The sequence below is a fragment of the Physella acuta genome, unplaced genomic scaffold, assembly GCF_028476545.2.
Source record: "Physella acuta isolate Inbredline_101_S28 unplaced genomic scaffold, ASM2847654v3 ptg001059l, whole genome shotgun sequence".
NCBI lineage: Eukaryota > Metazoa > Mollusca > Gastropoda > Physidae > Physella > Physella acuta.
Genome location: NW_026732576.1, coordinates 123,419 through 138,838, shown reverse-complemented (window position 1 = coordinate 138,838; position 15,420 = coordinate 123,419). Strand labels below are relative to the sequence as shown.

General features: G+C 46.9%; 1 protein-coding gene across 3 annotated transcripts in view; it reads left to right on the top strand.

Annotated features, from left to right (window-relative positions):
- LOC131955252 (transcription factor Sp9) overlaps positions 1-5,819 on the top strand; it is a 43,252-nt gene extending 37,433 nt beyond the window's left edge. For 2 of the 3 annotated variants that reach the window (XM_059319287.1, XM_059319286.1), the window contains exons 2-5: positions 1,851-2,706; positions 4,571-4,727; positions 4,993-5,076; positions 5,491-5,819. In XM_059319287.1, coding sequence (XP_059175270.1) covers positions 1,884-2,706; positions 4,571-4,727; positions 4,993-5,076; positions 5,491-5,602 — 1,176 coding nt within the window. In that variant the 5' untranslated portion in view covers positions 1,851-1,883 and the 3' untranslated portion in view covers positions 5,603-5,819. The remainder of the gene's footprint in view (positions 1-1,850; positions 2,707-4,570; positions 4,728-4,992; positions 5,077-5,490) is intronic. The other variant, XM_059319288.1, reaches the window with a different exon arrangement.
- Positions 5,820-15,420: the final 9,601 nt, after the last annotated feature.

Genomic DNA, 15,420 nt, shown 5'->3' with positions numbered 1-15,420 from the left:
ATTGACTGTCACAAGATCCCCTACGACCATTGACTGTCACAAGATCCATCGCGACCATTGACTGTCACAAGATCCCCTACGACCATTGACTGTCACAAGATCCATTGCGACCATCGACCATGCGTTACTTTTCTGACTAAATCTGCTCCAAATATCCCTACCGCGCCTCTATGCCACGTGTTTAAAGACGAAATCGGTTTCCATAGCAACAAGACATTAGAAAGTGAGAAACGGAACCACGCCCTTAATTCTGCTTGCATTACACTTTCCTGAACTAATTATTGCAAACATAATTGTGTCAAAATGCATTGACTTATTAAATCGATCGTTTGTGCATTCAAATCCCAAAATAAAAATGCGAGCTGTGAGAATCTTGACAACTTTTAATGAGCTAAGTCTTCATCACATCAATTCAATGAGCTAAGTCGGTCTCGTGTTCATCATATCAGCTCAATGAGCTAAGTAGTCTAACTGTCTCGTCTTCATCATATCAACTCAATGAGCTTAGTCTGTCTCGTCTTCATATCAACTCAATGAGCTTAGTCTAACTGTCTTGTCTTCATCATATCAACTCAATGAGCTTAGTCTAACTGTATTGTCTTCATCATATCAACTCAATGAGCTTAGTCTAACTGTCTTGTCTTCATATCAACTCAATGAGCTTACAAATCAGCCTTTGAGTTTGGCAGCATGATCAATGAGCCATCAAACATCTACACCATAGAGCCATCTTAACGCGCCTCCAGATTTCAGCTCAATAGAACATCATCACCTCACGGTCTACATGCCGGCAAAGACTAATAGGCCGGCTTCCAAATGCCGGCAGAGAACAATAGACCGGCTTCCAAGTGCCGGCAGAGAACAATAGACAGACTTCGACAGTTCTCCCTGTCGGCATCGTCTTGTGGTAACTTGGTCTCGCGCTGACATAATTACAGACAATTAACAAGCGTTAAATAGATTTTAATTGGCAAGGTTCGGGATGACAGGCCAATACAACTATTTTAAGCCTCGAGTTTTGTTTTTCTTTGCTGTCGCATGCAGAGACATAATGGTGGGTGGGAAGTTTGATCTTAATTGTTGGTTCTACTGAGGGGAAGTTTGATGGTTTTTGTTGATTCCTACTGATGGGAATTTTGATCTTGTTGGTTGTACTGATGGGAATTTTATGGTTTTTTTGTTGATTCTACTGGTGGGAATTTTGATCTTTCTTGTTGGTTCTACTGATGGTAATTTTGATCTTTCTTGTTGGTTCTACTGATGGTAATTTTGATCTTTCTTGTTGGTGCTACTGATGGTAATTTTGATCTTTCTTGTTGGTTCTACTGAGGGGAAGTTTGATATTTTTTTTTTTTTATACTGATGGGAAATTTAGAAATTTTGATACTTAACTTTTTTTGTAAATGGTTTTTCTACAAAATCAGTCCACTTCTCTAAATATTACAGTGTAAAATTTGTTTCTTGTAAACAACGGGTCTGTAGAGAGTACACAAATATTTCAGCTGTAACTTCTGTATTCACATATTCCAATGGTTCCTAAAACATTTGGTTACAAACTTTCTTTAAGGCACACCTTCCCTGTAATTAGAGCGCCGTTACTAAAATTGTACTTGATGTTGCAGGAAGTCTTTTGGTGGAACTCCCCTAGCCCGTTACTAAGATTGTACTTGATGTTGCAGGAAGTCTTTTGGTGGAACTCCCCTAGCCCGTTACTAAGATTGTACTTGATGTTGCAGGAAGTCTTTTGGTGGAACTCCCCTAGCCCGTTACTAAGATTGTACTTGATGTTGCAGGAAGTCTTTTGGTGGAACTCCCCTAGCCCGTTACTAAGATTGTACTTGATGTTTCAGGAACCTCAGTCTTTTGGTGGAACTCCCCTAGCAATGCTGGCAGCACAGTGCAACAAAATCTCCAGCAGGGCGCCCAGCGGTGACGTCAGCAAGTCCTTCATGCCGTGGAGAAAGCACCCCGCAGGCGTGGCTTCCCCTGGCCACCTCCACCACCACATCGCCTCCCAGAGGATCGGGGCTCTCAACCACTCCCCCCTCACCATGTCCAACAACCTGTCCTACCCCCCCTCCACCGTGGGCTCGTCCAACACGACGTCCTACCACAACGAACTCTTCTACTCCTGCCCGGGGTCAGTGACCCACGTCCCGACCCAGCCTGCAGAACTCTCCCAGTCAGCGTTGTTCCAGAAAATGCACTCAGACAACGGCCTGGCCAACCCGGGCTTTGGGGCCATGTACTCACGCGTGCCTTCTGTTTCAGGTGCCTACGACTCGCCCTGGCCATTTTCTAACATTCCAAGCACACATTCGGGGCCAACACACGCCGTCAAACACAACGGACTAACCCATTCTTCCAACGCAGGGGGGACAGCGTGGTGGGAAGTTCATCCAGCATCCAACATGCATCCAGCCGGTAACAACTGGCTGTCAGACACGACCTCGCTGCACGGTCAGCTGGCGGCGTCCTACCCGGCCCCGGACTATCATATCGGTCACTCTCTGGCCTCCACCCCCGGGCTGCTGACGTCACAGCAACACCTGCTCCAGGACACGTACAAGTCCATGCTACAGCCGGCAGAGGGCAGCCCGAGCTTCATGCCCCGACCCTCGGGCCTGCCCAGCCCCAGGGGTTCTCGCCGCTACACGGGACGGGCCACATGTGACTGTCCCAACTGTCACGAGATAGACAGGTTAGGTGAGTACAACCTCAACACAACCTCAACACAACCTCAACACAAGCTCAACACAATACAACCTCAACACAACACAACCTCAACACAACACAACCTCAACACAACACAACCTCAACACAACACAGCCTCAACACAACACAACCTCAACACAACACAACCTCAACACAACACAACCTCAACACAACACAACCTCAACACAACACAACCTCAACACAACACAACCTCAACACAACACAACCTCAACACAACCTCAACACAAGCTCAACACAATACAACCTCAACACAACACAACCTCAACACAACACAACCTCAACACAACACAACCTCAACACAACACAGCCTCAACACAACACAACCTCAACACAACACAACCTCAACACAACACAACCTCAACACAACACAACCTCAACACAACACAACCTCAACACAACACAACCTCAACACAACACAACCTCAACACAACACAACCTCAACACAACACAACCTCAACACAACACAACCTCAACACAACACAATCAACACATCACAATCAACACGTTAGGTGAGTACAAACTTAACACAACACAATCAACACGTTAGGTGAGTACAACCTCAACACAACACAATCAACAGGTTAGGTGAGTACAACCTCAACACAACACAACCTCAACACAACACAATCAACAGGTTAGGTGAGTACAACCTCAACACAACACAACCTCAACACAACACAACCTCAACACAACACAATCAACACGTTAGGTGAGTACAACCTCAACACAACACAACCTCAACACAACACAATCAACACGTTAGGTGAGTACAACCTCAACACAACACAATCAACACAACACAATCAACACGTTAGGTGAATACAACCTCAACACAACACAACCTCAACACAACACAATCAACACAACACAACCTCAACACAACACAATCAACACAACACAATCAACATGTTAGGTGAGTACAACCTCAACACAACACAATCAACACAACACAATCAACACAACACAATCAACACAACACAATCAACACTTTAGGTTAGTACAACCTCAACACATCACAATCAACAGGTTAGGTGAGTACAACCTCAACACAACACAATCAACACAACACAATCAACACGTTAGGTGAGTACAACCTCAACACAACACAACCTCAATACAACACAACCTCAACACAACACAATCCACACGTTAGGTGAGTACAACCTCAACACAACACAATCAACACGTTAGGTGAGTACAACCTCAACACAACACAACCTCAACACAACACAACCTCAACACAACACAATCAACACGTTAGGTGAGTACAACCTCAACACAACACAACCTCAACACGTTAGGTGAGTACAACCTCAACACAACACAATCAACACAACACAATCAACACGTTAGGTGAGTACAACCTCAACACAACACAATCAACACGTTAGGTGAGTACAACCTCAACACAACACAACCTCAACACAACACAATCAACACGTCACAATCAACACGTCACTGTATTATGTCAACACATATCACAATCAACATTTCACATACGACCTCAACACATATCACAATCAACATTTCACATACGACCTCAACACATATCACAATCAACATTTCACATACGACCTCAACACATATCACAATCAACATTTCACATACGACCTCAACACATATCACAATTTACACATAACTGTATGACGTCAACACATATCACAATCAACATTTCACATACGACCTCAACACATAGCACAATCTACACGTAGCTGTATGACGTCAACACATATCACAATCAACACGTCGCTGTATGACGTCAACAAGCACATATCACGTGACATACACCTCTCCCCTGATTCTTGACGTTGTATGTGTTCTCACCTGTCCCCAGGACCTGCCGGGGAACACCTGAGAAAACGGAACATCCACAGCTGCCACATCCCGGGCTGTGGGAAAGTCTACAACAAAACCTCCCACCTCAAGGCACATCTACGCTGGCACACGGGCGAGAGGCCGTTCGTCTGTAACTGGCTCTTCTGTGCCAAAAGGTAGGGATACCAGCTGGCCGGTCTGGCAGGGGGCTTGATAGATAGATAGATAGATAGATAGGATCTAAGCCTAGAGTTGTTTGTGTGTATGTTACAGAATGTGTGAAAGTTGTATTCTCATCTATTTTTAGGTTGTATCTTTATCTATTTTTAGGTTGTATCTTTATCTATTTTTAGGCTGTATCTTTATCTATTTTAAGGTTGTATTTTAATCTATTTTTAGGTTGTATCTTGATTTTAAGGTTGAATCTTTATCTATTTTTAGGTTCACGCGCTCCGATGAATTACAGCGCCATCTTAGAACTCACACAGGCGAGAAACGTTTTGCTTGTCCTAAATGTAACAAACGGTAATCAGCCTTCAGTTCTTGAACCATGTAGCAGACTAGAGCAGACATGCGCAGAACTTATGTTCTATGTTGGGACTTAATGTTCTGTGTCTAAAGCTGGGACTTAATGTTCTATGTCTAATCCTGGAACTTAATGTTCTATGTCTAATGCTGGAACTTAATGTTCTATGTCTAATCCTGGAACTTAATGTTCTATGTCTAAGGCTGGAACTTAATGTTCTATGTCTAATCCTGGAACTTAATGTTCTATGTCTAAGGCTGGGACTTTATGTTCTATGTCTAATCCTGGAACTTAATGTTCTATGTCTAAGGCTGGAACTTAATGTTCTATGTCTAATGCTGGGACTTTATGTTCTATGTCTAATCCTGGAACTTAATGTTCTATGTCTAATGCTGGAACGTCTCTGTCCCCAGATTTATGAGAAGTGACCATCTTAGCAAACATGTCAAGACGCATGCGCAGAACGAAAAGAAAGCCGGAGAAGACAGCAGCGATGAAATAAGCGACAAGAAACATGACACATGAGACGTCACGTCACGTGACGTCACGACACACGAGACGTAAATACAAGAGAAAGTCACGTTCCTCAAGAATGACGTACTCTTTAATTGTTGTCCTTGTTTGGACACTGCCTTAAAATACCAAGCCTTGCCTTGGTTGTGTGTTATAAGAGATGAACAACTCGTCAATTCTTGGCTGGACAACTGGTCAATTCTTGGCTGAACGACTGGTCAATTCTTGGCTGAACATCTGGTCAATTCTTGGCTGGACAACTGTACATGTCTTGGCTGAACGACTGGTCAATTCTTGGCTGAACATCTGGTCAATTCTTGGCTGGACAACTGTACATGTCTTGGCTGAACGACTGGTCAATTCTTGGCTGAACGACTGGTCGATTCTTGGCTGAACAACTGGTCAATTCTTGGCTATACAACTGGCCAATTATTGGTTGAACAGCTGATCAATTCTTGGCTAGACAACTATTCAATTCTTGGCTTAACATCTGGTCAATTCTTGGCTGGACAACTGGTCAATTCTTGGCTGAACAACTATTCAATTCTTGGCTGGACAACTGGTCAATTCTTGGCTGGACAACTGGTCAATTCTTGGCTGGACAACTGGTCAATTCTTGGCTGGACAACTGGTCAATTCTTTGCTGAGATTCCATAGATGGACAACTGTGTATCACTGAGATGGACAACTCAGTTTGTTAAAGTACAAGTTTAACAAAGTGTAAATTTGATAAAGTACAAGTTTAACAAAGTGTAAATTTGACAAAGTACAAGTTTAACAAAGTGACAATTTGACAACTGGTGTGTTAGCATGTTGCCGATTCTGAAAAGGATTACATCAACTCGCTAAAGCAATCCACCCCCCCCCCTTACCGTGTGATGACCTCATTGTTATGCAACATTTCATCTAATTAAACAATTATACATGAACATGAACGCTGTATCCTTCTTTGTTTTTCTATATCATTAACGCCACTAGTAGCTAATTGTTTTTTAATTACTGAATGCTGATTTTAAAAAGCTGAATGCTGATTTTAAAATGCTCAATTCTGATTTTAAAAACTGAATACCAATTTTAAAATACTGCATACTGATTTTCACATGTGGGTGCTAATTTTCAAATACGGAATATCAATTTCAAAGACTCGTACTAAATACAATTTTCAAAATAATAATTCTAAATGCTGATCTTAAAATACTGAAATCCCCGGGAAATCACTTAAAATTTGAAAGTATCAAGATAATAAGTTCTTATACCCATTTATAAAATTCATTCTACCTAACTGAAATTCTACTCATTGAAATTGTCGGTATTATAAAAACTAAAAATAGAGTAAAGTACCACTTCCGTTTATAGGAAGTCACTCAAAAAGGGGAAGTAATCAAAGTCTATGTGAAATGTCTTCCTCACTGAAACAATACTCAGATTAGAGAGAGTACCCCCAGGAAAATACAGTAAATACCACTCCCGGTTACCGAAAATCGTTGATACAGACTTGCGCATACAATGTAATAATTCCATGAAATATTTCCTCCTCCAAACTGAAACGGTGCTCAAGTTATTGGTTATTGGGAAACCGGACATTAATTAAGTACCGCTTACGGTTACTGGAAATCCCTTAATAAAATTTGATTTACTACGTCTAGATTTATATAAAATGCCATCAACATAACTGAAACGGTACTCAAGGTATCGTGTTCAAGACGTACAGACAAAATTGCAAAACTAATTTTTTTTTCTACTCAGAGAGGTGTAAAACGTCGAGATTTGTAAAAATCCCAAATTCTATTTTTTGCACGATTACAATAGATCTACTTCCTCTATACTCTGTACACGAGAAAGTAGTAGAGTGGGAGCAGGACATTAACCCTCCTCCTGTCTATTAACCATCCCCCCCCCCCCCGCCCTCATAACCTCCCAGATCAATTACCCCCCGTCAATTACTCCCCCCCCCCACCCCCCTCGTGCATGATTTCTGTCCAAAATACTGCAATGTGAATAAGATATTATCTACTGTCAATAAACTCACGGTCATAAACGGATAGATGCAGATAGGGATAGGTTAAGGATTAGCTTGGTGTTGGTTTAAGGTTAGGGAATTGGGTTAAGATTAGGATTAAGCCGAGGTTCGTAGTTAGGTCTAGAGATGGGCTGAGGGTAAGGACTTGTTCAGGTTAGGGATAGGTTCAAAGATATTGAGATTATTTAGGGTTATTGAACTGTAGAAAGGGCACGGTAAGAACTTAAATGATCGGGTCGCTTTCAGCCATATGTGACGATGTTGTATATATCATTAGTTTTGTATTCATAAATCTTGTAATGCAAAGTCTATTTTTTCTCGAGATAAAATTAGCCTGTGACTCAACTGTTGGCTATTATTAACCTGTAACTACATCTAGTTAACGGGTTTAGGATTAGCCTGTAGGTCTAGTCCATAGATGGGTAGAACTAACATGTGGCTCTAATCTATAGATTGGCAGAATTAACCTGTGGTTGTATCTAGTCTATAGAATACTATAGATGTAGTTGTAGACTCTGGAATATTCTGATGAGATGGGGAAGGTGATGTTGATGAGATGGGGAGGGTGATGAGATGGGGAGGGTGAAGTTGATGAGATGGGGAGGGTGATGTTGATGAGATGGGGAAGGTGATGTTGATGAGATGGGGAGGGTGATGTTGATGAGATGGGGAGGGTGATGTTGATGAGATGGGGAGGGTGATGTTGATGAGATGGGGAGGGAGATGGGGAGGGTGATGTTGATGAGATGGGGAGGGTGATGTTGATGAGATGGGGAGGGAGATGGGGAGGGTGATGTTGATGAGATGGGGAAGGTGATGTTGATGAGATGGGGAGGGTGATGTTGATGAGATGGGGAGGGTGATGTTGATGTGATGGGGAGGGTGATGTTGATGAGATGGGGAGGGTGATGTTGATGAGATGGGGAGGGAGATGGGTAGGGTGATGTTGATGAGATTGGGAGGGTGATGTTGATGAGGTGGGGAGAGAGATGGGGAGGGTGATGTTGATGAGATGGGGAGGGAGATGGGGAAGGTGATGTTGATGAGATGGGGAGGGAGATGTTGATGAGATGGGGAGGGTGATGTTGATGAGATGGGGAGGGTGATGTTGATGAGATGGGGAGGGTGATGTTGATGAGATGGGTAGGGTGATGTGGATGAGATGGGGAGGCAGATGGGGAGGGTGATGTTGATGAGATTGGGAGGGTGATGTTGATGAGATGGGGAGGGAGATGTTGATGAGATGGGGAGGGTGATGTTGATGTGATGGGGAGGGTGATGTTGATGAGATGGGGAGGGTGATGTTGATGAGATGGGGAGGGAGATGGGGAAGGTGATGTTGATGAGATGGGGAGGGAGATGTTGATGAGATGGGGAGGGTGATGTTGATGAGATGGGGAGGGTGATGTTGATGAGATGGGGAGGGTTATGTTGATGAGATGGGGAGGGTTATGTTGATGAGATGGGGAGGGAGATGGGTAGGGTGATGTTGATGAGATTGGGAGGGTGATGTTGATGAGATGGGGAGGGAGATGTTGATGAGATGGGGAGGGTAATGGGGAGGGTGATGTTGATGAGATGGGGAGGGTGATGTTGATGAGATGGGGAGGGTGATGTTGATGAGATGGGGAGGGAGATGGGTAGGGTGATGTTGATGAGATTGGGAGGGTGATGTTGATGAGATGGGGAGGGTGATGTTGATGAGATGGGGAGGGTGATGTTGATGAGATGGGGAGGGTGATGTTGATGAGGTGGGGAGAGAGATGGGGAGGGTGATGTTGATGAGATGGGGAGGGAGGGAGATGGGGAAGGTGATGTTGATGAGATGGGGAGGGTGATGTTGATGAGATGGGGAGGGTGATGTTGATGAGATGGGGAGGGTGATGTTGATGAGATGGGGAGGGTGATGTTGATGAGATGGGGAGGGTGATGTTGATGAGATGCGGAGGGTGATGTTGATGAGATGGGGAGGGTGATGTTGATGAGATGGGGAGGGTGATGTGGATGAGATGGGTAGGGTGATGTTGATGAGATGGGGAGGGTTATGTTGATGAGATGGGGAGGGAGATGGGGAGGGTGATGTTGATGAGATGGGGAGGGAGATGGGTAGGGTGATGTTGATGAGATTGGGAGGGTGATGTTGATGAGATGGGGAGGGAGATGGGTAGGGTGATGTTGATGAGATTGGGAGGGTGATGTTGATGAGATGGGGAGGGAGATGTTGATGAGATGGGGAGGGTGATGGGGAGGGTGATGTTGATGAGATGGGGAGGGTGATGTTGATGAGATGGGGAGGGTGATGTTGATGAGATGGGGAGGGAGATGGGTAGGGTGATGTTGATGAGATTGGGAGGGTGATGTTGATGAGATGGGGAGGGTGATGTTGATGAGATGGGGAGGGTGATGTTGATGAGATGGGGAGGGTGATGTTGATGAGGTGGGAAGAGAGATGGGGAGGGTGATGTTGATGAGATGGGGAGGGAGATGGGGAAGGTGATGTTGATGAGATGGGGAGGGTGATGTTGATGAGATGGGGAGGGTGATGTTGATGAGATGGGGAGGGTGATGTTGATGAGATGGGGAGGGTGATGTTGATGAGATGGGGAGGGTGATGTTGATGAGATGGGGAGGGTGATGTTGATGAGATGGGGAGAGTGATGTGGATGAGATGGGGAGGGTGATGTTGATGAGATGGGGAGGGTGATGTTGATGAGATGGGGAGGGTGATGTTGATGAGATGGGGAGGGTGATGTTGATGAGATGGGGAGGGTGATGTTGATGAGGTGGGGAGGGAGATGGGGATGAGATGGGGAGGGAGATGGGGAGGGTGATGTTGATGAGATGGGGAGGGTGATGTTGATGAGATGGGTAGGGTGATGTGGATGAGATGGGGAGGGAGATGGGGAGGGTGATGTTGATGAGATGGGGAGGGGAGGGTGATGTTGATGAGATGGGGAGGGTGATGTTGATGAGATGGGGAGGGTGATGTTGATGGGATGGGGAGGGTGATGTTGATGAGATGGGGAGGGTGATCTTGATGAGCCTGGGGAGGGTGATGTTGATGAGATGGGGAAGGAGATGGGGAGGGTGATGTTGATGAGATGGGGAAGGTGATGTTGATGAGATGGGGAGGGTGATGTTGATGAGATGGGGAGGGTGATGTTGATGAGATGGGGAGGGAGATGTTGATGAGATGGGGAGGGTGATGGGGAGGGTGATGTTGATGAGATGGGGAGGGTGATGTTGATGAGATGGGGAGGGTGATGTTGATGAGATGGGGAGGGAGATGGGTAGGGTGATGTTGATGAGATTGGGAGGGTGATGTTGATGAGATGGGGAGGGTGATGTTGATGAGATGGGGAGGGTGATGTTGATGAGATGGGGAGGGTGATGTTGATGAGGTGGGGAGAGAGATGGGGAGGGTGATGTTGATGAGATGGGGAGGGAGGGAGATGGGGAAGGTGATGTTGATGAGATGGGGAGGGTGATGTTGATGAGATGGGGAGGGTGATGTTGATGAGATGGGGAGGGTGATGTTGATGAGATGGGGAGGGTGATGTTGATGAGATGGGGAGGGTGATGTTGATGAGATGCGGAGGGTGATGTTGATGAGATGGGGAGGGTGATGTTGATGAGATGGGGAGGGTGATGTGGATGAGATGGGTAGGGTGATGTTGATGAGATGGGGAGGGTTATGTTGATGAGATGGGGAGGGAGATGGGGAGGGTGATGTTGATGAGATGGGGAGGGAGATGGGTAGGGTGATGTTGATGAGATTGGGAGGGTGATGTTGATGAGATGGGGAGGGAGATGGGTAGGGTGATGTTGATGAGATTGGGAGGGTGATGTTGATGAGATGGGGAGGGAGATGTTGATGAGATGGGGAGGGTGATGGGGAGGGTGATGTTGATGAGATGGGGAGGGTGATGTTGATGAGATGGGGAGGGTGATGTTGATGAGATGGGGAGGGAGATGGGTAGGGTGATGTTGATGAGATTGGGAGGGTGATGTTGATGAGATGGGGAGGGTGATGTTGATGAGATGGGGAGGGTGATGTTGATGAGATGGGGAGGGTGATGTTGATGAGGTGGGAAGAGAGATGGGGAGGGTGATGTTGATGAGATGGGGAGGGAGATGGGGAAGGTGATGTTGATGAGATGGGGAGGGTGATGTTGATGAGATGGGGAGGGTGATGTTGATGAGATGGGGAGGGTGATGTTGATGAGATGGGGAGGGTGATGTTGATGAGATGGGGAGGGTGATGTTGATGAGATGGGGAGAGTGATGTGGATGAGATGGGTAGGGTGATGTTGATGAGATGGGGAGGGTGATGTTGATGAGATGGGGAGGGTGATGTTGATGAGATGGGGAGGGTGATGTTGATGAGATGGGGAGGGTGATGTTGATGAGGTGGGGAGGGAGATGGGGATGAGATGGGGAGGGAGATGGGGAGGGTGATGTTGATGAGATGGGGAGGGTGATGTTGATGAGATGAGTAGGGTGATGTGGATGAGATGGGGAGGGAGATGGGGAGGGTGATGTTGATGAGATGGGGAGGGGAGGGTGATGTTGATGAGATGGGGAGGGTGATGTTGATGAGATGGGGAGGGTGATGTTGATGGGATGGGGAGGGTGATGTTGATGAGATGGGGAGGGTGATCTTGATGAGCCTGGGGAGGGTGATGTTGATGAGATGGGGAAGGAGATGGGGAGGGTGATGTTGATGAGATGGGGAAGGTGATGTTGATGAGATGGGGAGGGTGATGTTGATGAGATGGGGAGGGTGATGTTGATGAGATGGGGAGGGTGATGTTGATGAGATGGGGAGGGTGATGTTGATGAGATTGGGAGGGTGATGTTGATGAGGTGGGGAGAGAGATGGGGAGGGTGATGTTGATGAGATGGGGAGGGAGATGGGGAAGGTGATGTTGATGAGATGGGGAGGGAGATGTTGATGAGATGGGTAGGGTGATGTTGATGAGATTGGGAGGGTGATGTTGATGAGATGGGGAGGGTGATGTTGATGAGATGGGTAGGGTGATGTGGATGAGATGGGGAGGGAGATGGGTAGGGTGATGTTGATGAGATTGGGAGGGTGATGTTGATAAGATGGGGAGGGAGATGTTGATGAGATGGGGAGGGTGATGTTGATGTGATGGGGAGGGTGATGTTGATGAGATGGGGAGGGTGATGTTGATGAGATGGGGAGGGAGATGGGTAGGGTGATGTTGATGAGATTGGGAGGGTGATGTTGATGAGGTGGGGAGAGAGATGGGGAGGGTGATGTTGATGAGATGGGGAAGGAGATGTTGATGAGATGGGGAGGGAGATGTTGATGAGATGGGGAGGGTGATGTTGATGAGATGGGGAGGGTGATGTTGATGAGATGGGGAGGGTTATGTTGATGCGATGGGGAGGGTTATGTTGATGAGATGGGGAGGGAGATGGGTAGGGTGATGTTGATGAGATTGGGAGGGTGATGTTGATGAGATGGGGAGGGAGATGTTGATGAGATGGGGAGGGTGATGGGGAGGGTGATGTTGATGAGATGGGGAGGGTGATGTTGATGAGATGGGGAGGGTGATGTTGATGAGATGGGGAGGGAGATGGGTAGGGTGATGTTGATGAGATTGGGAGGGTGATGTTGATGAGATGGGGAGGGTGATGTTAATGAGATGGGGAGGGTGATGTTGATGAGATGGGGAGGGTGATGTTGATGAGGTGGGGAGAGAGATGGGGAGGGTGATGTTGATGAGATGGGGAGGGAGATGGGGAAGGTGATGTTGATGAGATGGGGAGGGTGATGTTGATGAGATGGGGAGGGTGATGTTGATGAGATGGGGAGGGTGATGTTGATGAGATGGGGAGGGTGATGTTGATGAGATGGGGAGGGTGATGTTGATGAGATGGGGAGGGTGATGTGGATGAGATGGGTAGGGTGATGTTGATGAGATGGGGAGGGTTATGTAAATGAGATGGGGAGGGAGATGGGGAGGGTGATGTTGATGAGATGGGGAGGGAGATGGGTAGGGTGATGTTGATGAGATTGGGAGGGTGATGTTGATGAGATGGGGAGGGAGATGGGTAGGGTGATGTTGATGAGATTGGGAGGGTGATGTTGATGAGATGGGGAGGGAGATGTTGATGAGATGGGGAGGGTGATGGGGAGGGTGATGTTGATGAGATGGGGAGGGTGATGTTGATGAGATGGGGAGGGTGATGTTGATGAGATGGGGAGGGAGATGGGTAGGGTGATGTTGATGAGATGGGGAGGGTGATGTTGATGAGATTGGGAGGGTGATGTTGATGAGATTGGGAGGGTGATGTTGATGAGATGGGGAGGGAGATGGGTAGGGTGATGTTGATGAGATTGGGAGGGTGATGTTGATGAGATGGGGAGGGAGATGTTGATGAGATGGGGAGGGTGATGGGGAGGGTGATGTTGATGAGATGGGGAGGGTGATGTTGATGAGATGGGGAGGGTGATGTTGATGAGATGGGGAGGGAGATGGGTAGGGTGATGTTGATGAGATGGGGAGGGTGATGTTGATGAGATTGGGAGGGTGATGTTGATGAGATTGGGAGGGTGATGTTGATGAGATGGGGAGGGTGATGTTGATGAGATGGGGAGGGTGATGTTGATGAGATGGGGAGGGTGATGTTGATGAGATTGGGAGGGTGATGTTGATGAGATTGGGAGGGTGATGTTGATGAGATGGGGAGGGTGATGTTGATGAGATGGGGAGGGTGATGTTGATGAGATGGGGAGGGTGATGTTGATGAGATGGGGAGGGTGATGGGGAGGGTGATGTTGATGAGATGGGGAGGGTGATGTTGATGAGATGGGGAGGGTGATGTGGATGAGATGTGGAGGGTGATGTTGATGAGATGGGGAGGGTGATGTTGATGAGCCTGGGGAGGGTGATGTTGATGAGATGGGGAGGGTGATGTAGATGAGCCTGGGGAGGGTGATGTGGATGAGATGGGGAGGGAGGGAGATGGGGAGGGTGATGTTGATGAGATGGGGAGGGTGATGTTGATGAGATGGGGAGGGAGATGGGGAGGGTGATGTTGATGAGATGGGGAGGGAGATGGGGAGGGTGATGTTGATGAGATGGGGAGGGTGATGTTGATGAGATGGGGAGGGTGATGTTGATGACAGGAAGTTAGCCAAGAGCCGGCCACTCATCCATGCCAAAGGACGTCATTATCAACAAATGATTGAGCCGACTGTGGCCCAACTCAGAAGATAAAAGCGCCATCATTTGTACGGCCCACCCCCCCCCCCCCCCCGCCACTGAGCCCAGCACGTCGAGGACGTGTTTGATCTAGGCGGCCATTGTCCCACACACGATCACACTTCACGTTTTGTTCACGCTTTCTTTAAACCCACCAGAGGATGAGTCGGGCTTTGGCCCGGGGGTAGCAGGCGACAAACGATGGGACAAGTTCTTTTCTTTACCCCCCCCCCCCCCCCCCATCACATACACCCGTCCCCTCACCTGAGTGCCGTGAGCTGGGACTAGAACACGTGACCACTGGTCAGGTTGACCTGTGTCTGGTGTACCTTGTAGGTGAAAGGGGGAGGAAGGGGGGGACGTATAGTCGGGCTCACAACAACACTTGCTTTATATTACAAGAAACTCTTTTTATCGGTATAATTATTTTATGTTGTATCAACGGTAAAACTGTTTTATCAACGGTACAACTGTTTTATCAACGGTAAAACTGTTTTATCAACAATACAACCGTTTTATCAACTGTAAAACTGTTTTATCAACAATACAACTGTTTTATCAACTGTAAAACT